Source organism: Hypomesus nipponensis, chromosome 1 (genome assembly GCF_054491055.1).
Source record: "Hypomesus nipponensis isolate SF chromosome 1, ASM5449105v1, whole genome shotgun sequence".
NCBI classification, from domain to species: Eukaryota; Metazoa; Chordata; class Actinopteri; order Osmeriformes; family Osmeridae; genus Hypomesus; species Hypomesus nipponensis.
The window spans coordinates 12,053,407-12,075,326 of NC_140361.1; the positions used below are offsets into that span (position 1 = coordinate 12,053,407).

The following is a 21,920-nucleotide window of genomic DNA, read 5'->3' on the forward strand; positions in this document are numbered from 1 at the left end:
CTAGGAAGAACTACTTCATCATGTTCCTTTAAGTACATAACGAGAAATCTATACATATTACCTGTGGACTAACTGTTCTGAGCCTATCATCTCTCACACACAAAGCGGAAGAAGAATCAGAGGACTGGGAAACGCTCTAGACCAATAAGATTTTGCAAAGCGTCCTAAGCTGACGTCAACCCGGTACCGACGAACAACCGGTAGGATTGAAGAGAAATCTCCACTGGCTCGTGGGCTAATTGAATTGTACAATATTTCTCTATAAAACGTCAAACATCATGCCGTTCGATGTCAGGAGGTGAGTAAAAAGCTTTAGTTCATAACGCGGTGCCTTCACGGTATTTGTTTCCCCATAAAACGTCAATTTGTCTAAGGATGAATCATCTTAAGAAAGCCCTGGCCACAAGTTCAATAGCCTACAAGTTAGCGGTGCAACATATGTCTGTATTGCATATTGTTGCTATGATTTCCATAGTTGTTACAACACAACCGTTTCCAGTGGCTCTTATGTCATTGGACGTGTGAGTGTTGGGACAGGGAACGTTGCTCAAGCTTAGCCTAGCATAGCCTACTTCTGCAGATAATAAACAACTTATTTGACCGGTTGTCAGGCTGCAGTACTTCCAAGTACAACTGGAAAACTAAGACTAGTAATTAAAATGGAAATATATTTGACTAGGCATGCAATATTTAGTTAAGAAACCTCATAAGTGGATCTTATTAGTGCAGTAAACATATTAAAATAAAAGAAGCGGGATCAAATATTGACCCATCAGCTTCCCATAAAATATATTTTTGATAAATATGGACTGTTCAGTTTCCTTTCCCATGGCGCTTTGGCCTCCATTTCCGAATTAAATCCTTATTTGTAGTAATTCTGTAATCACTAAAGTCTCAATCTATACCTCTCAAAGAAGCAAGTAACAGCTAGATAGTGTAACACACTATGCAAATAAAAAACATGAGTTCTGATCACAGCCGGCATTTGCATAACCGTTTACTAGAATTCCTGGAGGAGTTAGATGGGGTTTTTAAATGTTTTAAAATGTTTTTCTGATCACACAATGAGGACAAATAGATTACACAAATCCAAGTCATTTATCTGTATAGATAACCCTGCAGTTCTACAAACTGATACATGATTCTAAAACATCAATTAACATTTTAATCGATTTAAACATTTATTGACACAAGTTCTTACATCCTGATTCGAGTGACTTGAACTTCAGACAGTGTATGTGTGACATTCTCTTACAATCAGCTGTCACCTAGCTGACCCCCGGAAAAATACACCTGCAACTTCAATGCTGCGATCACTAGACACAGCAGTCATCAAGTGTGACGCTGACAAAACATGCACGATGATCGTACAATGCGAAGCACTGCTGATTGTGAGCTTCCAGTTAAGACTGTGTTCGAATCATCATTTTTGTCATTTACGATCAACTTCCCCAATTGGCCATTATGGACGTTTACCAAGCAATCAGTGGGCTTGATCTATCAACCCCACACAGTGACTCATGTACCATTTCAGTTAGTTCACTCCATTTACCCGCTCGTATGTGTCCTGTAGTTGCTGTTGCATGAGAGCTGACGGAATAGAACACCATGTCCTAACACACAGAGAGAGAGAGAGAGATGTGTAATTCAGGAAATTACAACCACTGTAGCCCTGGAGCTGAACTCTTGACAGGTCCATGTTGGTTAAGCACAGAGAGGCACAGGTGTGAGGTGATGAGGTAGAGCTCACCTGGGTCCCTTCTATCATCTTGATACAGAAAGATTCACCTTGAAGAGATACGGAAAGAACCCTTTCTATAATATATTATTATTTAACTATTATAAACATTTCCTCAAAGGATTATTCTATTGTTACATATAGGCGAGCTCTGAGTGTCCTTTTGGTATTGAAGGTAGAATCCAGTTTCTTTCACTTTATTAATCCGGAAGGAAATTCCAGTGTTCATTCTAAATGTAGTTACAAAATAAGTAAAGACCTATCGGAAGATAATTGAAGAGAAACTTAGAAAGTTTCTCCGGAGACAACAATGGAGCAACATCCAGGAAATGTGTACAGGCGTCCTTTGGTACACAACACCCCCGAATCCCCCCCCCCCCGAATCCCCCCCCCCCACACACACATCCTGTCATTCTGCTCTGTCAACAAGCGGTAATCAAAATGCTTATTGGGACATGGGAGGGGGTGTGGAGAGAGGGGAACGGAAGCGGTATGAAGCAAGGGAGAGAGGAGAGGTAAAGAGTGCAACTGAACAGAGTGAGTGAGTGAGTGAGTGAGTGAGGGGAAAGTTGGAGAAAGAAAGAGAAGCCCAGTGGAAGGTATGAGTAGTGAATGACTGATGTAGGGGTGTGGTGTTAAGTCAAAACAAGTGAACAGCGGAGTAATGGTTTGGACAGGAACCCCCTAACCCCCCCCCCCCCCCGCTTCGTCAGTCATGATTATTTAACTGGCAGCACTTTGTGGAAGAAATGTGCACAGATGTAGAGGTTTTGGGTGAAGAGGAGAGAGAAGTGGAGGAGGAGAGAGAGATGGAGAAAAGAGGAGGGGGGAGAGAGACAGAGAGACATAGGAATAGAGAAGGAGAGAGACTAGGAGAGAAGGAGAGACAGAGAGTGGGAAAGTATTACGAGAGGGAGAGGGTGAAAGAGAAGAGGAGAAAAAGAAGAAGAGGAGGAGAGTGGGAGGGTTTCAGGGAGGCAGTGATGGAGTTTGTGTTGAAACTGCACAAATCCCTAAAAAGGGTGGACTCTTGTCCTCTGGGGTCTTGTGAGCCTAAATATTTGAGCTGTGGAGTAGCAGCTTTATTCTCTCCCCAACTGGGTAATATGAGCATTCCTGTCAAATAAGAGTTGGATCAGTGAAGTAGCTATGAGCAAGACACATTTGTGATTCATCACTTGGTTTCCGTACCCTTGCTTTGAGCCAAAAATGATCCAACTTTTTAAAATCTAGTTACAGATATGGTCCAGAGACAAATAATATACAGATGTAACATTAACTTGATCAAATGTGCCTTTTATGTGACGATGGAAAGACAAAAATTCAACAAACTAAGTGTGTTGTATCTGAGAACAAGGGGAGGCGTGGATGGAGAGAGGGCAGGGGGTTCAATATTGTTTCTTGAGGTCAAAGCTTCAGGGCAGGAATGTAAAGGAAATGATGTAGGCTCTGTAAGATGAAGCAGATGTGTGTGTGTGTGTGTTCCTCTAGGCCTGTTTGTCTTGGTTGTGGTCCAGGGCTAACATTCCAATGGTCTTCTGTAATACCGCACTGCCTTCTGGGTAAACAATGTGCTCTCCTCTCACTCTAGCACATTGTGTTTACCTTTTCGTCCTTTTTTTCTCATCACTCTTTTTTCACAGTTTTTCCTTTCTTTTCACCCCTCCTCAGATTGGATATATACAGGAAAGTACCCAAAGACCTCACCCAGCCCACGTACACAGGAGCACTCAGTAAGTAGTCATATCTGAAGTTGGTTCACTCAACTTAAGTACTCGATGGAGACAGAGGGACAAGTCCCTTGTCATGGTGACTGAACCTGTCTCAGTCCAGGTAGTTCTCCAGAGCGTGGTGATGTGGCATGACACTGTACCTGTGTAGGAATGATAAGTCACCTCAGATGATCCCCCCCAGGGACCGAAGACCTGTCACACCAAAGGCATCTCTCTGTAAATGTGTCGACTCATATGGTTTCCTATTTGTCACCGGCCTGTCCTCCAATGGCATTGATTGTTCACTGCTTGCTGGGGCAGGAAGATCATGTGATAGTTTCAGTTTCTTAATCCGTTACCAGCAATGATTAACCAATAGCCTATCCCTGATGATTCAGTACTTTTGTAAACATGGTATCAACCACCTACACAACCACATGGGTTGCTATTTAACATCACCAGAGACCACTTGTGGTAGCTTTACCACAGTAACTTCTAGACTTGGGTATCTGAACCAGGTAGTTTATTATGAGTGAAGCTGGGGGTCCTGGGTGGTTTAGAGTGGGAAAGTCATACATATTCCCCAGGGGCTCATATGTACTATTGCATGTGTTTCTCCACAGACAGGCCTCCCCTTGTTACAAAAGATCAAATATTTGACCCTTTTGTTATTTTCTGTGGGGCTGCATGCCACTGGGTTCAGCCCCAGGGCCTTTACGTCCAGATTAAACATGCAGGGTTAGTTTTAATAAACAAAGGGTAGGGCTTCAGATACCATCAGAATGCTTTGGAACTGCAAGAGCTGTGCACTGAATATCCTAGTGCACAGTCATACACCTGGAGGAAAATGTTGAACCATTTTGATTAAGACACCGTAATCACACTTAACAAGACAACAAGGTTCAACATGCCAGTTTTCTACAAAAATGAATTGCGCTGACGATCCTGTACCATGACTCCTCAGCCTTGTGGTGATTCCATCTCCAGGAACGTGCTCTCTCAAGACTCAGAGGAAGTACATACTAAACCTGAAATGGTCAGCTATGAGTCATAGACACTCCCTATTGTTTGAGTCTTGGTTAAACATTACCTTTAGTAAACCCTGTGAAAACCACATCCGTCATGACGTGTGTTAAACCACAATGTCATGTGACTCTCCCTAGTCCTAGGATACTGTTGCCAGATAAACAGGTCTCACCTACTGAGCATTGGTTTTCTGACTCAGTCACATGATTGTAATAGTAACTTACACCAGATAGATGTCCTGTTGAGCAGCCCGTCAGATCCCTCCCTCCTATATTTATCTGAGTGAACACACAAATCTCACTCATAGTATTCTAGAGGCTCGTGTTTTTGACACTTTGGAAACCGGAAGCATGATATTTCAAATGGAAACATGGAAGACCTCTCCCTCACTTAATTTTCCGCCCTTTCCTTGTTTCCAGTATGAATAAAGGATTAAAGTTTGCGGTTTGACCCTGTTTGGGTTTTATTTCCCACCAAGCCCCTAAGTGAAATCCCCTAACATCATCATCATGATGAACGTGAGAATCCCAGCACATGAAACCATAAATGAGCCGTTTGAGTGACTGGATCAGCATGAGCTCACTGCCCTGAAGGAGTCGTAATGCTCTGTCCGTATTCCAGAGGAAACTTTCACGCCAGTGTAACGACTGAACCAACACAAGCAGTTAAAACTGTGCTATTTAGAACACATGTTTATGACCGAGTGGTGATTTCATTCATGTCAGATGCCAGTCTTTTGCACATTGCGCTGCATCGCTCATTTATGCCTCGTCTCCAAACTTGGCTTTGATTAGATACGGATTATTCAGCAGATTGGAATTGACATGTTGGTCACCCAGTCCACAACCAACAAGCTGGGTCACAGGGCTTGTTCTGGTTTCAAGTTGAAAAATCCATTCACTTCTTCCCTTGTTGTCTTCCTCCACAGTCTCCATCCTGTGCTGTGTTTTTATGATATTCCTGTTCCTGTCTGAACTGACAGGATTCATAGCCACTGAAATGTAAGTACCCACCCAACCTGCAGACACACAAACCACATCCCTGCTCGACACCCCAAACAACTGTCATCGTGTAATGTCCAGTTATCTCGAACGTATACACCTACACATTGAGTGTCCTCGGTGATTATGCTGTGTGTGAAATCTAGAACAGTTTAGAACCACGTAAGAAGGAGTGATTAGGTCCTCACAATGATGCACACACTTGGGTAACCAACCAACAAAAACAATGTTCTCACAGGAAATTAGCCCATGTATGCGTCAGCTCTTTCAGCTGTGTGTGTTTGTGTTTGTGTGTGTGTGTGTGTGTGTGTGTGAGAGGAGGGGAAGGGGAAGGGGGAGGATGGTAAGGGAGGGGCCGGAAGGAAATTGGAGGAACACTTGCGGGCAAAATAATGGTTTTGCTATTTTGTAGAACAAGGAAGATGGCCTTTTGGAACAAGGGTAATAGCATACTTAAAAAGTACCCAAATGTTTTTCAGATGGCTCTTTGTGACACAGCTTTGTTTGGGTAAATGACACATCACTAATTGTAGTCCTTTTCCCCCTTCTCTTTCTGACACTCGTCGTCTCTGTCTTTCTGTGTCTGTCACGTGTTTTTCAGAGTCAATGAGCTCTATGTGGATGACCCTGATAAGAACAGTGGTGGGAAGATAGATGTGAGTTTAAACGTCAGTTTGCCAAACTTACACTGTGATTGTGAGTATACAGTATATACGTAAATACATAACATTACACCCCCGTTTTTCCCCACACAGTTTCAGGGCCTGTCTTGTACCAGCCAACTGTTTTAACCTTTCCATGAGTCATTGTCTTGTTTCTGTCAGATCAGCCCGAATGAAATGACCTGTCATTTATCATGACCAGCTGTTGGCATAGAAACAAAAGACCAATACCGACATTGCCTACATTGACCTACACTAGACTCAAAACTGTTCATCTTCCCGTATTTTACGTCATGTCTTACGCAAGCAACCTTAGATGAAGTTGACACTTTGAACCGGGGGTAAACCCACATGTTGTCAGACCTGTCTGTGGGCGTGGCTCCCAGTAGCAACAGGCTCTGGGTCGGACCCACTGTAAGCCACTCTGATGTCACAACTGGGCGGAGCCAAGTCAGGATGGAGAGCAGTCACTGGTTATTCCCTCCTGATGACTCCCGTCAGAAACTATGCCCAATTACACACCACAAGCGTAACTACAACATACACACACACATAAACACAAAACACTCAGTTCATGCCAGACACCAAGCCAGCCCTGGAAACGGAATTATTTTTGTCCCACTCCAAAAATGGCAAAGACGATATAACGTAGATGAAAGTGTGTAGACATGGAGATGATTTGGCCTCCAGACACACAGCTGTGAAGCATGTGTTAAACAGCTCTCTCTCTCGCAGCCTGCCATGCACAAAGACTATCTATATTCATTCCTCTTATCTCCCATAAAAGGTCACAAGGAGTGATGTCAGTGGCTGTTAACTGTTTCTGCAGCACGGCCCTGTTGAGCTCTGGCCTGATTTCCATAAGCATTCTCATTCCAACTCGCTCTGCTGAATTCAGCACAGTGTTCTCTCTGTACCTCTCTCCAGAGGCACCATGAGTTGACGTTTTCTATGCGTCCTGTGTTATCGAAGTTCCTTTTTTCCAGCACACTTAACAGTTATGACGATGTTTCACAGATACAGGCTGACAGGCTCATTTCAGCCCTACATGGTGTTTCAGTCTGTGTCGTTTCAGTTTCTCTCTTCTGGTCTAGACTCTTAAGTCTCTCCAGTAACCTTTTAAAGATGGCCAGTGTTGCTTTGACTTCATGGAAAAACACAAAAGTCAACGAACTCACAAGCTTGTGATGTCCATTTCCAAAGAACCTCTTCCTTCATGGAAAATGTGTTCATGTTGAAAAGGGAGAAGACTGAGTTGGACTGAGTTACATGTTGACACTCACGGCCATGTCTGTGCAGGCTGTATTCTGGGATGGGGGTTGGAGGGGATGTGTCTAAACCTGTCCTCTTAAATGTGAAAGGTCACAGGGCATGTGGCTGGTCCAGCCGACATCCTTCTCACACACACACACACTGAGACAGACAGACACACACACAGACACACACAGACAGACAGACACAAATTCAGACACGGTGCCAAAAATAGAATTCTGCCAATGTGCCAATCCTGAGCTATCCTGAGAGGGAGAGGAGGGGGGGGGGACAAGGAGAAAGTAGGAGAAGCAGCGAGCGAGAGAGAGAGAGCATGAGAGAGAGAGCATGAGAGAGAGAGCATGAGAGAGAGAGCATGAGAGAGAGAGCATGAGAGAGAGAGCATGAGAGAGAGAGCATGAGAGAGAGAGCATGAGAGAACATGGAAAACTACAGAGTAGTTAGCGAGCCTACTGTACCATCCACCGCAGACCTGTTGACAAACCCGAGTCAGTACTTCTGTCAGCATGTGCTTGGCTAAAGCTCTGGTTTCACACCCTTGTTGGGACATGCGATGCTTCACCAATCAGTAACTAGATTGTCTATGTTCATTAATAGATAAGCCCCTGTTTGTGAAGTGGTTTGTGTGAAATCTGTTGTCCAGACCAATATCTAACCACCTTGCTCCATCATCTTTTGTCCCTCTCTCTTTTCTTCCCATCCCCTCATCCCCTCCTCCTCCCTCCTCCACGCCCCACCCACCCTGTCCCAGTGGTGGGCCTGGACATCCAGGATGAGATGGGTCGCCATGAGGTGGGCCACATAGACAACTCCATGAAGATCCCTCTCAACAACGGCTACGGCTGCCGCTTTGAAGGAGAGTTCACCATCAACAAGGTATGGCTGTGTCTGGCCTCCACGCGCCCACACGTGTTGTTGAGCCTCCTGGTTAAGGGTCTGTCTGTCCATGTCAACGCTGTCACTGAGACCTAACAATGCGTAGAGAAGCCTTCTTTATCAGCATGGCTCCAGTCAGCCCAAATCAAGTTATGTTTAATGGAGGAGCGTGCATAAGGACAGGCGTCTGCTGAAAAGCCTTCATAGTTCGGCCTCTTGAAAGCCTCTTTGTCACGCCGTGGTTTCATGCGTCACTCTCTCCGTTGCAATTTCAAATGATTAACCTCACCGTTGAACTGTTAACGGTCTCATTTGGTTAAATGAGGCTTGAATGCAGTGGGAAGTTAAACATTAAGTGCTTTCCGAACCGTTTACAAAGGCTGAAACGTTGAAATCTGCTCTATTGTTGTAGTGGGGAACACAGAGTACGTGTGAGTTGGAGGCTTGGCGTTACAGCTGGGTGGTTAGCACAGAATGTGTGGACCTTGGGACATCTGGGACATCTGGGACTTACCTGGTCTCTTCACCTGTGTGTGTTTGGTCCTTTATCAGGTGCCAGGGAACTTCCACGTGTCGACCCACAGTGCCACTGCCCAGCCTCAGAGTCCCGACATGACACACAACATTCATAAGCTGGCCTTTGGGGAAAAGCTATCGGTACACACACACACACACACACACACACACACACACACTAGCGTCCTGGCTCTCAGGAAGCTGGATGTGGATTAAACACCTCCCTTGTCTGTTTGTGTTCACAGGTGCACCACGTCCAAGGAGCCTTCAATGCCTTAGGAGGGGCTGACAGGCTTAGCTCCAACCGTACGTCATCCTGTTTATCTCTCCTGGCTTCTGTTATCTCCTCTCAGCATCAAGTGAAACGCTGTCCAGAGAACCGACTCACTGTGCAATGAGGAACAATGGGAAACGGAGACACCTAGTGGTCAAGCTGAACCAGAGCTTTGAATGGCAGTCAGATTTCTATGTTGTACTGAAAAAAACCTGTTATTTCTTTTCCAAACAGCTCTGGCCTCGCATGACTACATATTGAAGATTGTTCCAACGGTTTATGAGGACCTGACGGGCAAGCAGAGGTTCTCCTACCAATATACTGTAGCAAACAAGGTAACAAGACTCTCCTACCTCGGGAGCAACACATTGTACTATTCCACCAAGCACGTTGTTTACATGGACTAGCCTCTTGGCTATGTAAGCATCAGCACAGCAGGATGTCATTTGTTGCCATAACATGTTCACTCACTTGAGAATTTCTCGGAACGATTGTCGTCAACACACCATAAATGCAGATTTCCCTGCAGCACAATAAACCGAAGGATCTTTGGCCCAGCTCGGGTTATATAAAAACCCAGACTGTAAATGCGCAATATCAATGGTCGTAATGAACACAGATGTAACTCAGCAACAAGCACAGTAAGGGTGCACTTGTCACTAGCCCCAGGGTTAAAGGTCGACCTTGGCTTCTCCTCTCCAGGAGTACGTGGCCTACAGCCACACGGGCAGGATCATCCCGGCCATATGGTTCCGCTACGACCTCAGTCCAATCACAGTCAAGTACACAGAGAGGAGACAGCCCCTGTACCGCTTCATCACCACGGTGAGTTCACCACAGCGGGGCTATTATGGGCTGTGTCCTGTGGAGAGTGCGTGTGTGACCATGGACCTGCCGTATCTCAAAGGGACATTGTCATCTCCTGTGTGACCACGTTTCACAGTGTAAACACAGAAGACTGTATACAGTCGGTGTGCTTGGAGTCACGGGTGTGTAAAGTGACTCATGGCCCTATAGTCATCTCTCACCTGGCTAGAACATATGGATGTAAACATGATTGTTCCACTCCAAAGCTGTATCCCTGTCCTGTCTAGGTCTGCCCTGTCCTGGGCAGTCCAGTCTGGTCCTCTCCTGTTTGTACCAGTCTTGTCCTCTAACGCCCTCTCGGTCCCTCGCAGATTTGTGCCATCATCGGAGGCACCTTCACCGTGGCTGGCATCATAGACTCCTGCATCTTCACTGCCTCCGAGGCCTGGAAGAAGATCCAGCTGGGCAAGATGTCCTGAGGAGCCCAAACAAGAGCCGTGCGTTTAATTTATAACAGGGTGCTGGCCTGCTAGACTGATCTCATCCTGCTGCAGACGACGCCATCCTTAGCTTCCGTTGTTGTTTCAACTGACCAGAGATTTGGCTGACTCAGGACAGATTTGCCTAGCAGGCCAGAAGTTTGCATCTCTGTGGTCTTTCCTGTCTTCTCCTGAACTGCAGTTATTACTAGTGTTGGCCTTCAGGATGGGGATAGGAAGCCCTCCTTACACTATTGAGATGCACGCGAATAGGGAAAGATCAACTGAAGGAAGTTAGCTGTTTCTTTGTTTGTGTCCTATAGAACTTGTATGATAATACTGACTCAACATAACTCTAATGGTCTCTTTACAATCTGTAGCTCTCTTGTCACTCCAACATGTTTGTACCAGATCAGTCTTTTATACCTTGTGATGTGAAAGGCAAACAGCAGTTTTTGTGTATCATCCTGTCATGTACCGTTACTGAAGTTAATATTCTGTCAGGCAGAGTAAAAATCACTGTGCCTTGAAACGTGGGTGAGACCAATATTTTATCAGCTTGTGTAACCTTACTGTCAAACTATTTCCTCAACACTGTCTGTATTGTGGCACAATATTGATAGCATTTGTAATGAGTTGTTCAGTGAACCAGGCTTTCTGTGGCCTGCCCTTTGCTGTGCCAGGACATTTGGTGTCCTTAAAGTAAATACGACCATCCTGACTGTTAAAGGTTTTAGTGTCCAAACCTAGTGTCCTTGGATGGATTTGAACTTTTGTTGACTTTTACTTAGCTGATTTTCCTAATTTCATGGAGTTTCTGCCAAAAAGAAGGTTCTAGTTTCTTATATTTTTACTTCCTGTAATTGTTTTCAGTACTTTGTAATTTGCTGGTTGATATTGTTTGTAAGATTGTTTCAAAGTTTTAGAGGGAGCAATACCACAGTAAGCAACAAGAGAAAAAAAAAGAAACATTTTGTAGCTTTTCTTAGCTTCGTTAAGTTTTCCAAACGTTCACTTAATCTGTCCTACAAATAAAGGTGCTGTAGAAGCCATGTCATGTCTGTCACTTACTATGACACCAACACACTTGCCTCCCTCTTCAAGTCAACATCAGAGTAATTTGATTATGACAGGGCTATTTGGGTTGCTTTCTTTGTTGCTTGAGATAAGGCAGATGTGCTTACTCATGGCTGCGCGAATGTGTTCTGGTGTCAAACTCTGGACTTTGGAACAGCAGTGGTGAGGAACTGAAAGCCTAGCTGACTTAACATGCTGTCGTCAGTGTGTGTGTGTGTGTGTCAGAGGCTTGGACCCTGTTGTGATCGTCACACATATTTACGCACAAGCCTTATCTGAGGTCTTTAGGTGACTCATTCCTGTGTACTGTCCTCTCTTGCCTCTCCCACCTCATCACTATCACCTCACCTCTCCTGTCACCTCTCAGGGTTTGTGGGTCTATGTTTCTCTGAGGTCAGCAGTGAGACAGCCACCAAAGGAGATGGACATCTTCCAGTCATGAGTTCATCTCTGACCTCATCAAAGAGCAAGTCATATGACTTGGTCACTGGACATCTCTAGACAATTACTCCTGTCATTCTTGACCAACCCTTTCTGTCACCACAAGTTTGAGGATGTGTATGCGATTAGTGTTGGTTTTAGTAAAAAATTAAGTGTACATAGCTCACAAAGGATTGTGAGGTGTCAGGAAAAAGAACTGTGAAGAAAAATAAAGTGAGACATGACAAAATAAGATATATTGCTATATTTCTTTCCACAGGGGACATTTTTTGTACAAATACACAAAAGAAGCTTTAACTCTGTACTCTAGATAAAGATATAAAAAAAGTGTAACTATGGGTGATATAAAAATACTTGGGGTTCAAATTTGACATAATGGCGCCACCCAGTGGCTTTTTGGAGAACTACAGGCATAGGCTCAGTCCAGGTTGGGGCAGCAGAGAGGGAGAGGAGCACACAGATGGATGTGAGTATAGCTTGGTGGTCACTAACGTCTTCCTGGAGACCCACATGCTCTTGTTCTATCAAAGCACTGACACACCGGATCACATCCAACCCAAGTCCTCTTATAAGCTCTCAGTGGTGTTAACTGACTGAGGCTTGTTAATGCTCGGGTGGATTCTAGCTTCGCTGGATCACAGCCAGGGCAGTGTACCCCCGCTCTCCTCCTGTCGCCATGGACTACAGGTTGGACGAAGCGGGGCATGTGGCGTCCGGGGAAGAGAAGAAGTTGGCCACGCCCCCCTCCTCCGAGAGCTGTCCATACTCGTTGTTGTAGAAGGTCTGTCCTGACAGCTGGCTGAGGAAGGCCGGGCGCTGTCTGCTGGCTCCGCCCCCCACGCCACTCCGCTGCAGGGAATCCTGGGAGCCTGTCAGAAGCTCTATACTGCTGCTGCTCTGGTGACTAGAAACACAACCTCTTGTTAATCCGCAAACACATTTACATTTGATCATTTTGACAAAGTGATGTACAAATAGTGCGTTGCTACTCATGTGGATTCCGATGGTGAATCATGAGGGAAATAAGTTGAATTTTGTTTCAGTATCTCCTGTTTTTGCTGTGTGCTATTGAAATGACATCTCTACTCTCTAACTATATTCACTATATTGTATGCATATTGCAACAACTGTCGCAGGCAAGCATTTCTTTTGTGGGAAATGTTAATGCACCCCTGACTGTGTGTACCTTGTGGAGATGGCGCCCCTGTGCTTGTGTTCGATTCTTTCAAATTCCTCTGAAGCCAGCACCATCCCGCTGTCTGTCTGGTTGTCCTGCTGAAACACAACCAAGCCAGGGGATCAGAGAGAAGCCGCGCGAGGGCCGTCCACGCTCACATCAGAGACGTGCCGGCAGGCTCTGGGCGTGACACCGGGAAATGTCACCAGCTGGCTGACATTTGGCGACGAGACAGCGAGACGACAGGAGGGTGGGGCTTACGTGCTGCGTTTGGTGGGAGCTCATTTCCAGGGGCAGCTCCTCAAACGTCTTGACTCGGGGATGGCACGACCTGGACTGCCCCAGGAACACGCAGCCTGCCAGCGGCACGCAGTTGTAATACCTGGCACGGTGGCACGGACACACAGGGTTTAGAGAGGGTTTGAAGGATGAGCGCAGTAAAGCTCTGGATTGCCTGCCAGCCTCGTGGGCTCTGTGGGTTGCAGCGAGCCAGGGTAGCCTAACGACAGGTCCCAACGGCACTGCTGAGGGAGCTGGAGGAACTAAATGAGCTACAAGGTGGCGGATGAGCGTGATCGTTGCCCTCGGCGCCAGGGGAGACCGATCAACACAAGTGGGTCACATCCTGAGTTAGAGGAGGGATTACTAGCTGGCTCTTCAGCTCAGCTCCGGGGGAACGGAAAGAATGATCCTCTCCATATCATCTTAGTGGTAATAAGATGCTGCTAAGCTACGGGGATTAGTCATTATTAAAAGAAAATGTAAAAAAGCAAACGCAAAAAGACAACTTCACACGTGCTGCAGTTAAGGAGAAGGAGAGGAGGAGAGGAGAGGAGGAGAGGAGGAGAGGAGGAGAGGAGGAGAGGAGGAGAGGAGGAGAGGAGGAGAGGAGGAGAGGAGGAGAGGAGGAGGCCAGTAGTGAGTGAGTCCAGCAGTGTGTTCTACCTGGCAGGCAGGGTGCTACAGGCCAGCCTCAGCTCCTCCTGAGAGGGCGGTCGTGACGACGCCTGGGAGAAGCCGTCGTCCTCGGAGCTCTGGGAGGGATTCAGGGGTATGTAGTCTTTTCCATCCTGTATGAAGAGGGGAAAAGTTACACACATACGCACACACACACACAAATGTTCTCCACCTTTGGCGCCCTGACTTACTGGTAGACTGTTGTCCTGCAGCAGGTCTCCCAGGATCTCCACCAGGGCAGGGAACGTAGGCCTCTCCCTGGGCTCGCCCTGCCAGCAGGCCAGCATGATCCCATATCTACCAGCAGGGGGCAGCACAGCACACGGCACAGCAGTTACACGCAGGGGACACTCTGGTTCAGGCAGTGAGCAGTCGTGTGACACCCGGGGCCACTAGTTATGTCATGGACAGGTTTGTCCGGCGGTACAGCGCACTCACATCTCAGGGGAGGCCGTCTCAGGTGATCGCATCCTGGTTCCGTCTTTCAGACGCTTGCAGAAGTCCTCGTCGATCTGGACGCCCGGGTACGGAGACGCCCCTGGGGAGGAGAACAGGAGGAGGAAGGCAGATTACACCCGGGGGGCCTCGGGTCTCACGAAATCCAAGCAGCTGGAAGGAAGAACGTCTAGAGCCAGGAGTTCATGGTGCCGAGGATGACCGTCTGAGTCTTACCCAGTGAGAAGATCTCCCAGAGCAGCACACCAAAGGACCAGACGTCACTCTGGGTGGTGTACAGCTTGTCAAAGATGCTCTCCGGAGCCATCCACTTCAGAGGGAGGCGAGCCTGAGTCATGACGATGTGTGAGAGACAGAAAAATATCAGCGGAACATTCCAAACCATTGTACCTCACCTTCCAGACTCCCAGTGACAAATACAAATCTCACTTATCACCGCCAGCTGTGTTTGGGTACAGCAACGGACATAAAATAGATCAAAACCAGAACATGGAAGGGGTAAACAGAACCAGTCTCACGTTGCCTTTCCTGACGTAGTCTGGGTCTTTATAGATGTCCCTGGCCAGGCCGAAATCACATATCTTCACCACGTTGTTCTCTGACAGCAGAATGTTCCGGGCTGCCAAGTCTCTGTGGATACACTGCACAGGACGCACACGTCAAATCTACAGAGACGTGTGGTGTTTGTTTGTGTGCGTGTGACTGGAGAATGTTTTGGACTGTCATCAGAGGATCCACCGGATCAAAGCTCCAGGTTCAGCCAGGGTCAGGGGTTAGGATGGGGGTCAAGGCAGCTGAGACACCAGAAGGAAGAGAAGTGTGTGTGTGTGTGTGCATAGCAATACCTTTCTGGAGGCCAGGAACTCCATCCCACGTGCCACCTGAAAACTATAGCAGATGAGATCCTCTATAGTCAGAGGAGTCTTCCACAGGTCCTCCACTGGAGAGAGAGAGAGGGGGGGGGGGGGGAGATGGATAGGGATTAGCATAGAGGTGTTTACATTCATATCAAGGCTAGCCGGCCTGGACCTTGTCCTGTGACTCACGTCTTTCCACGACAGGGCGGCTCTTCTGATTGGACTTCCTGGACGACTGGTTTTGTGGACTTCCAATGGAGGAGGAGGATGGAGACGGTGGGCGTCGGCCTTTCTGGTCCACTTGGCCTGCCTCTATCATACGCCTCACCTGGCTCTGAGTCTTAGGGGAGCGATCCTGAATCACAAGTTCACTGGGGTCAAAACCTCCATAATGCACACTGAAACAGCTCACCGCCCCCGGGCACAGATTTATACCCACTCTGTACGGTAGGAAGAACTCCCTCTTGGCACGCAAATAATTGGATAGATTTCCGTATTTGCAGTACTCCACGATCACCATCAGAGGGCCTAAGGTGAAATGAAACACTGATCAGAATCTCAATAGCTTCTCTAATGCATACAGACGAGGAAGCAGCCTACATGGTTTGGTGGTTCGGAATGAGTGCCAGCAGGTGTGTAGTCTGTGTGCTGGGTGTGTAGTAAGTGTGTGCTAGGTGTGCAACAGGTGTGTGCTAGCTCTGTGCTAGCTCTGTGCTAGTTCTGTGCTAGCTCTGTGCTAGTTCTGTGCTAGCTGTGTAAGCACCGTTAGCTTTGGTGCAGGCCCCCAGCAGGTTCACCACGTTCAGGTGATTCCCAATGTGAATGAGGATCTTCAGCTCGGACATCAACGCCTTGTGTTCGCTGGCTGTAGCCCCCTCTGAGCAGGAGACAGAGAACATGTAAGTACACATTTACACACACGGACACACATGCACACGCACACACATGCATACACACCTTTCAGCATCTTCACTGCTACGGTATCCAGACTGTTGTTCTTGCTGACTCCAAATATGGCTGCCTCAATCACCTTACCAAACGCACCATGACCTAGAACCTTACCTTGGTGAGAAAAACCAAACAATTTAGACTGGAACTAGATGTAGAAAAGACAACAGGAGTTTGTTTATCTGTTTTCAGAATGCAACAGTAGTACATTCCTCTGGGTAAGAGCATCTGGAACATTGCTAAAATGTAAATCAGAAAAATGTGGCATGTGCACAGAAAAACGTATCAGGCCAATTCCAATGCCATATTGGAAAATAAACTATTTGGATTCCTATAAATCCTTTTGATGGAACAGATGCATGGCCTCAAGTTATGTACAGGAAACAGTTTGAATGAATCATCAGTAGTAGGCTCTGCTTGGGTGCTAACGCCCACAGGCTGGGGGAAGAGAATGTGTCTCTCATTTGACATTCATTCATTCGTTTTATTTATTCAGTCGTTGGTTTCCATCCATCCGTCCATCCCCTCCGTGCTCACCAAGGCGGAGTCTGTCTCTGGAGACCTCCCACTGGGAGGAGTCATAGGGCAGGTATTCACACTGCTCATCAAGAGGAACCTCCCCTGGGTCCATGATGATGGACAGATAACCAGTCTTTATGTCTGCTGGGTTAACCTGAGAGAGAGAGAAAGAGAGAGAGAGACAGAGAGGAGGGAGAGAGAGAGAGAGAGAGAGAGAGAGAGAGAGAGAGAGAGAGAGAGAGACAGACCGACAGAGAGGGGGGAGAGAGAGAGGGAAGGTGAAGTAGGGGAGAGCGAGAGAGAGGGAGAGAGTGAGAGAGAGAGAGAGAGAGAGAGAGAGAGAGAGAGAGAGAGAGAGAGAGAGAGAGAGAGAGAGAGAGAGAAAGAAAGAAAGAGAGAGAGAGTCAGAGAGAGAGAGAAGGGAGGAGAGAGAGAGGGGAGGAGAGAAAGAGGGAAGGTGAAGTAGGGGAGAGGGAGGGGTGGAAGGAGGAGCCGACAGAGAGGATGAGTTGTCAGTGGCTGGCTGGACTGAGACAGAACAACTCCTACTGAGGCCATGCAAGTGTCCGAGCAGCTGTTTGGAGGACAACTCTATACATCACCCAGGTTACTTGGAACTCATCCCAGACTAAATCACTGCATGGTTCAACACAGTGTGTCACCAACACTAGGAGACATGTTCGAGGACAGGACGCAATGAGATCACGGTCGTGTGTGTGTGTCAAGAGAGTGTGTGTGTGTGTGTCAAGAGAGTGTGTGTGTGTGACTGGAGGGGAGTGTGTGTGCGTGTGTATGTGTGTGTCTGGTAGATCAGAGAGCAAAGAATCCACATGAACTCGAGTGAGGTGAGCAGATAAGGAGCTGAAGGGGTGAGAGGTGAAAGGTCACAAGTCCTGACCCGTTTGGCGTTGCAGAAGATGAGGATGAGCAGAGCCCAGAAGAAGACAGCGATGACCCCGGTCCCCATCAGGATCACCATCTCCACGCTGGCTCGCTCGCTGGATCCTGGGAAGAGAACACAGCACAGGAGACTTCAGCCCAGCTAGTCCTACTATAACATCCATAAACATATGATACGTACACATATTACCATGACTACAAATATAAACCTAAGATATGAAAGCTTATAGATTTGGGTTTGTTAGTGGTTTTAAAAAGGTTTGTATATTCGTTTGTGGAACAGTTTTTGTTGGCTGTTGTATTTGGTGTTGACCTGTAAGGGGTGCTATACCACACACTAGCAACACCACAAAACAGCCTCCAGCAATGTGCAGCTACAGTAGCCTGATTGAATCATTTATCAAGAGACCCTCTTTGCTAAATACATTTAATAATGAATGCAGGTATCAGATATCTCACTGATCTGAAGCACAAAAGAAAAGAACACAGGAGAAAGAACAGGGTTAAGAAGAGGAAGGAACAAGGCATGCATGCTTGGCTGTGTGTGTGTTTGTGTGTGTGCTTGGCTGTGTGTGTGTTTGTGTGTGTGCTTGGCTGTGTGTGTGTTTGTGTGTGTGCTTGCTGCGTGTGTGTTTTTGTTTGAGAGTGCAGAAAGGGGTGTCGGTGTGTGTTCCCAGTGGTGTGTGTGTGTTTTAGCAGCTAAGGAGTGGACGCAGGTGCATGTGTGTGGGAGTGTCTGTGCATGCGTGCCTGTGTGTGTGTGTGTGTATGCCTGTCTCACCAATCACTCTGATGGAGGCTGAGGACTGGACGCAGCCTCGCTGGTTGCAGGCAGTACAGGTGTAGAGGCCGGCATCCTCCTCCCTCACTCGCTGGATACTCAGAGTCCTGTTAGAGTTCTGCAGCTGGACCCCTACAGCACAGCACAGAGCTGTCAGTCACACACACACACACACACACACACACACACACACACACATGTGCACCTGCGCACATAGTCATGCACACACAGAGATGTACATACTCACACACACAAATTTGCACACATATGCAGTCACACATGCGGGCACACACGCCTGGAGCCCATATACCTACCATTGCACTACACTGTCAGGCAATCTATCAATCAATCTACCATATCAGTCCATCGTCCTTTTCCCATCTACCGCTCTTACTAATCTCCAGCTTTCTCCATCACTAGTTCCATCCCTCTATTACTTTATTCATTATTCTTATTCTGTCCACTATCTCTGAATTGATCTTGTATTCAGCATTCTAGTCCAGGTCTAAAGGCCACTATTCTCAGCAGAGCTCTGATCGAACCCCCGCCCTTCTCCACTGTCAATCAAAACAATACCACTATTTCTCTCCTGTGTGTGCTTGAAGATGTCCCTTAGGTTACATCGGGGGGTGTGTGTGTGTGTGTGTGTTGTGAGAGTGGGAAGTGGGGCGGTGATGGATCGAAGTGTTGATCCACCTATTTGATGGATGTGTTTGGCAGGTGTGTGCGTATGTGTGTGTGTGTGTTTGTGTGTTAGTTGCTACAGATGAGTAAGTGCTCATAACAGAGAGAGATGCGAGGCAAAGCCGGAGGAAACAGAAATAGCGCAGACACTCTGCTCTACTAAGAGGGTTGGTGTAGCACACACATTAAGCTCAACAGTACCACACACACATACACTTTTGGAGAGGGTGTGTGTGTGCCGTGTGTGTGTTGTGTGGGTTGTGTTTGGTGCCTACCTACCAGACATTTGGTGGAGTGGTTCGTGGTCTTTGAACCAGGAGAGTTGGGGTGAGGGTGTGCCCTCCACATCACACTCCATCAGCAGAGACTCACTCACATTCACCGTCTGGTTGGTGGGGTTGTGTCTGTACCTGGGGGCCTCCAGAGCTGGGGGAAGGCAGGGGACGAGGAGAGAGGGACACAGAGAGAGAGAGACGGCGAGAGGGAACGACAAAGCAAAAGAGAGGGAAAGAGAAAAGCGAGAGGGAGAGAGAGTCAGGCCACCTTTGCACACACATACAGGTATTTTAATTGAGTCTGATGTCCAGAGGGGTTTATACGAGGAGAGGCCTCCCATAGGATACTGGGGAGGGCAAGAGATGAAAAACACCATTCCAGCGGCTATTCGTTCTCTCACAGAGCTCCCTCAGGTCAATAGGGTGCAACATTGGCCATGAATAAGGCATTAGAGGGCCTAAGAGACCTCCAAGACCCCCAACCTCCCTGCACGAAGCCTCCATCTTCATGGCTCTGTGAGGTCCATGCCCTCCCTCATCTCACTGTGAAAGTTAATGTGGTGTGTGTGTGTGTGTGGGGGCTTAATAGTGCATGACTGTCTGTGCTTGTGTGCACGCCTCTGTGTCCACGCCTGGACCGCTGAGCCGGCGTGTCCTCCACCCCTCTCTCCCCTCCTTCTCCCCTCCTTCTCCCCTCTCCTCCCCCCCCCCTCACCTCTGACAGAGATGTACTTGCTGAGGCAGTGCTTCTCCCCGCCGCGTCGGCTCTGCACCTCGCACACGTAGGGCCCCTCGTCCTGCAGCCTCAGGCTGGCCAGGGCCAGCTCCAGCAGCCAGCTGTTGGAGGCCTCCAGGAAGGACAGCTGGCCGTCCAGGCGCTCCGCGTAGAGGTGGAGGCTGCGGCAGTCCAGCTCCAGGGGCCGGCCCCTCTCGTCCTGCAGGGTCTGGGGGTCCAGGCGGTACCACTGCAGCCGCTCGTAGGTGTAGTTGTCGGCTCCGCAGCGCAGGGACACCGCCGCCTGCTCCAGGGGCTCCTCGGACGGACGCAGCTCCACGCTGAAGCCCTCTGGGACAGCTGGGGCAGGGACAGGAGGAGGGGGTTTAGGACACGGAGCCGGAATGGAGCTTTTGGGTGTGGTCACCTTACAGACTGTGTAGGATGGCTGGGGAGCTGTTCAGGACAGGACAGTGTGTTCCACAGCAGGCTCAAGCCTCCAGTCATACTTACTAGTCACATAGAAGTAGATGAGCCGCTCGTCCTTGCCGACCTTGTTCTCAGCCGAGCACTTGTACATGACGGAGATGCTGGCGTTGTGGATGAGTAGCCTGCTCACAACCTGCGGGGGCACGAGCGTTTCATTTAACAATTCATAAGTTCTCCTCATTCACTTTACAACAGTGATAGTTAAGACACGAGCCATGTTGTTCACTGAAGCTTGGCCTCAGACTCAGAGGATTCTGGGTAATTCATTGTGTGTGTCAAGGTTGACGTGACTCCAACTTTTCCACTGACACGACTGCCCCGCCCAGGAACAGGAACTGGAGAAAACAGGAAGTGATCTCTGCGTGTCCAGTCGTATGTGTGTGTGGTGTGTGTGTATGTGTGAAGAAGCATGTGCAGTATGTGTGTGTGTGTGTGTGTGTGTCTAGATGCGTGTGTCTGTAGAAGCGTGTGCGTGTACATGCATGTGTAGATTCATTCCCACTCCCAGCAGGAAGTGTGCACAGGAAAAGGGTTTTAAATATTTCTAATGAGGAAACGGCTGTCCATTCGTCTTCCCTGCTGATTGACAAATATTGTCAATGGGTTCATGATTTGGGACACTTACATAAAAACACCACAGTTCATGGTTAGGGCCACTTACAGAAACTCCTTTTTTTCTAGGTTAAGTGTCTGCATTGATATTTCTGTACTCTAAAATGCTACTTTTGTTACATCCTTGGAGAGGATGAATCCATGACTCATCTGTTAATAACAAAACGAGTGGAGGGTAGGATGACAACTCTGGAGGGGTGTTCCAGGGAAACCAACCTTCTGTCTCCCGTCCACCACCTCCATGGATGTGTAGATGCTCTCCGATGTGTTCCCAGAGTTCTCGGGGTCGATGTCCTGCCAGTTCTGACAGTCAGCCATCCTGCCGCTCCTCCCCTTCCTGTCCTTACGGCTACGAAGACACCAGAAAAGGCAATATTATGCACATGATATAAGCTGTGATATTCATCTAAAATATGAATCTAAGATAGTCAACGGACCCAGGAGAGATATTCAACCCTCCGGTCAATAACATACGACAGGCACATCATAGCAGTATTCAACTGACCTCTTCATTCCTTCAGTCTAACAGGAATGGACAGGCTACAGACAAAGCAGACAGTGAAATGTCTAATATTGTGAGAAGAGTCCTCATAGTACAAATGTACTTGAGGTACTACATCAATGGTGGAGACCCTTTCATATGACAGATCCTTCTCTGGTAAAGTAATA

General features: G+C 47.6%; 2 protein-coding genes and 1 long non-coding RNA gene across 5 annotated transcripts in view; 1 reads left to right on the forward strand and 2 right to left on the reverse strand.

The window, feature by feature from the left end:
* Positions 1–138: 138 nt before the first annotated feature.
* Positions 139–12,113, forward strand: ergic1 (endoplasmic reticulum-golgi intermediate compartment 1). Of its 3 annotated transcripts, XM_084692233.1 has the most exons (11): positions 139–298; positions 3,410–3,471; positions 5,405–5,477; positions 6,079–6,173; positions 8,163–8,287; positions 8,840–8,944; positions 9,049–9,109; positions 9,312–9,412; positions 9,780–9,902; positions 10,256–10,381; positions 11,808–12,113. In XM_084692233.1, exons 1-10 carry the CDS (start codon positions 279–281, stop codon positions 10,361–10,363), a joined length of 873 nt encoding a protein of 290 aa, XP_084548359.1. In that variant the 5' UTR covers positions 139–278; the 3' UTR covers positions 10,364–10,381; positions 11,808–12,113. The 3 variants fall into 3 exon arrangements, with proteins under 3 accessions (XP_084548359.1, XP_084548358.1, XP_084548360.1); XM_084692232.1 differs by lacking the exon at positions 11,808–12,113 and having other exon boundaries at positions 10,256–11,415; XM_084692234.1 differs by lacking the exons at positions 3,410–3,471; positions 11,808–12,113 and having other exon boundaries at positions 155–298; positions 10,256–11,415.
* On the reverse strand, positions 1,080–2,088 carry LOC146302585 (uncharacterized). Its single transcript, XR_014750552.1, has 2 exons — positions 1,751–2,088; positions 1,080–1,613 (listed from the first exon to the last, which is right to left on the reverse strand). It is a non-coding gene; the product is annotated as an uncharacterized LOC146302585 (long non-coding RNA).
* The window catches only part of flt4 (fms related receptor tyrosine kinase 4), a 29,908-nt gene continuing 20,093 nt past the window's right edge, over positions 12,106–21,920 (reverse strand). The window contains exons 11-30 of the mRNA XM_084692230.1: positions 21,468–21,600; positions 20,664–20,772; positions 20,151–20,510; positions 19,440–19,586; positions 18,477–18,608; positions 17,694–17,800; positions 16,814–16,949; positions 16,286–16,390; positions 16,092–16,205; positions 15,768–15,856; positions 15,518–15,683; positions 15,317–15,411; positions 14,990–15,112; positions 14,688–14,799; positions 14,454–14,553; positions 14,207–14,312; positions 14,004–14,128; positions 13,320–13,440; positions 13,068–13,156; positions 12,106–12,785 (exon numbers count right to left, since the gene is read on the reverse strand). Coding sequence (XP_084548356.1) covers positions 12,563–12,785; positions 13,068–13,156; positions 13,320–13,440; positions 14,004–14,128; positions 14,207–14,312; positions 14,454–14,553; positions 14,688–14,799; positions 14,990–15,112; positions 15,317–15,411; positions 15,518–15,683; positions 15,768–15,856; positions 16,092–16,205; positions 16,286–16,390; positions 16,814–16,949; positions 17,694–17,800; positions 18,477–18,608; positions 19,440–19,586; positions 20,151–20,510; positions 20,664–20,772; positions 21,468–21,600 — 2,692 coding nt within the window. The 3' untranslated portion in view covers positions 12,106–12,562. The remainder of the gene's footprint in view (positions 12,786–13,067; positions 13,157–13,319; positions 13,441–14,003; positions 14,129–14,206; positions 14,313–14,453; positions 14,554–14,687; positions 14,800–14,989; positions 15,113–15,316; positions 15,412–15,517; positions 15,684–15,767; positions 15,857–16,091; positions 16,206–16,285; positions 16,391–16,813; positions 16,950–17,693; positions 17,801–18,476; positions 18,609–19,439; positions 19,587–20,150; positions 20,511–20,663; positions 20,773–21,467; positions 21,601–21,920) is intronic.

Bases quoted from the DNA above. Each gene is read 5' to 3' on its own strand.
- ergic1 (XM_084692233.1), top strand. From the start codon at position 279: ATGCCGTTCGATGTCAGGAG. The intron at 8,945-9,048 runs GTACACACACAC...TTGTGTTCACAG, and splicing joins CCTTTGGGGAAAAGCTATCG to GTGCACCACGTCCAAGGAGC. The intron at 9,413-9,779 runs GTAACAAGACTC...TCTCCTCTCCAG, and splicing joins AATATACTGTAGCAAACAAG to GAGTACGTGGCCTACAGCCA.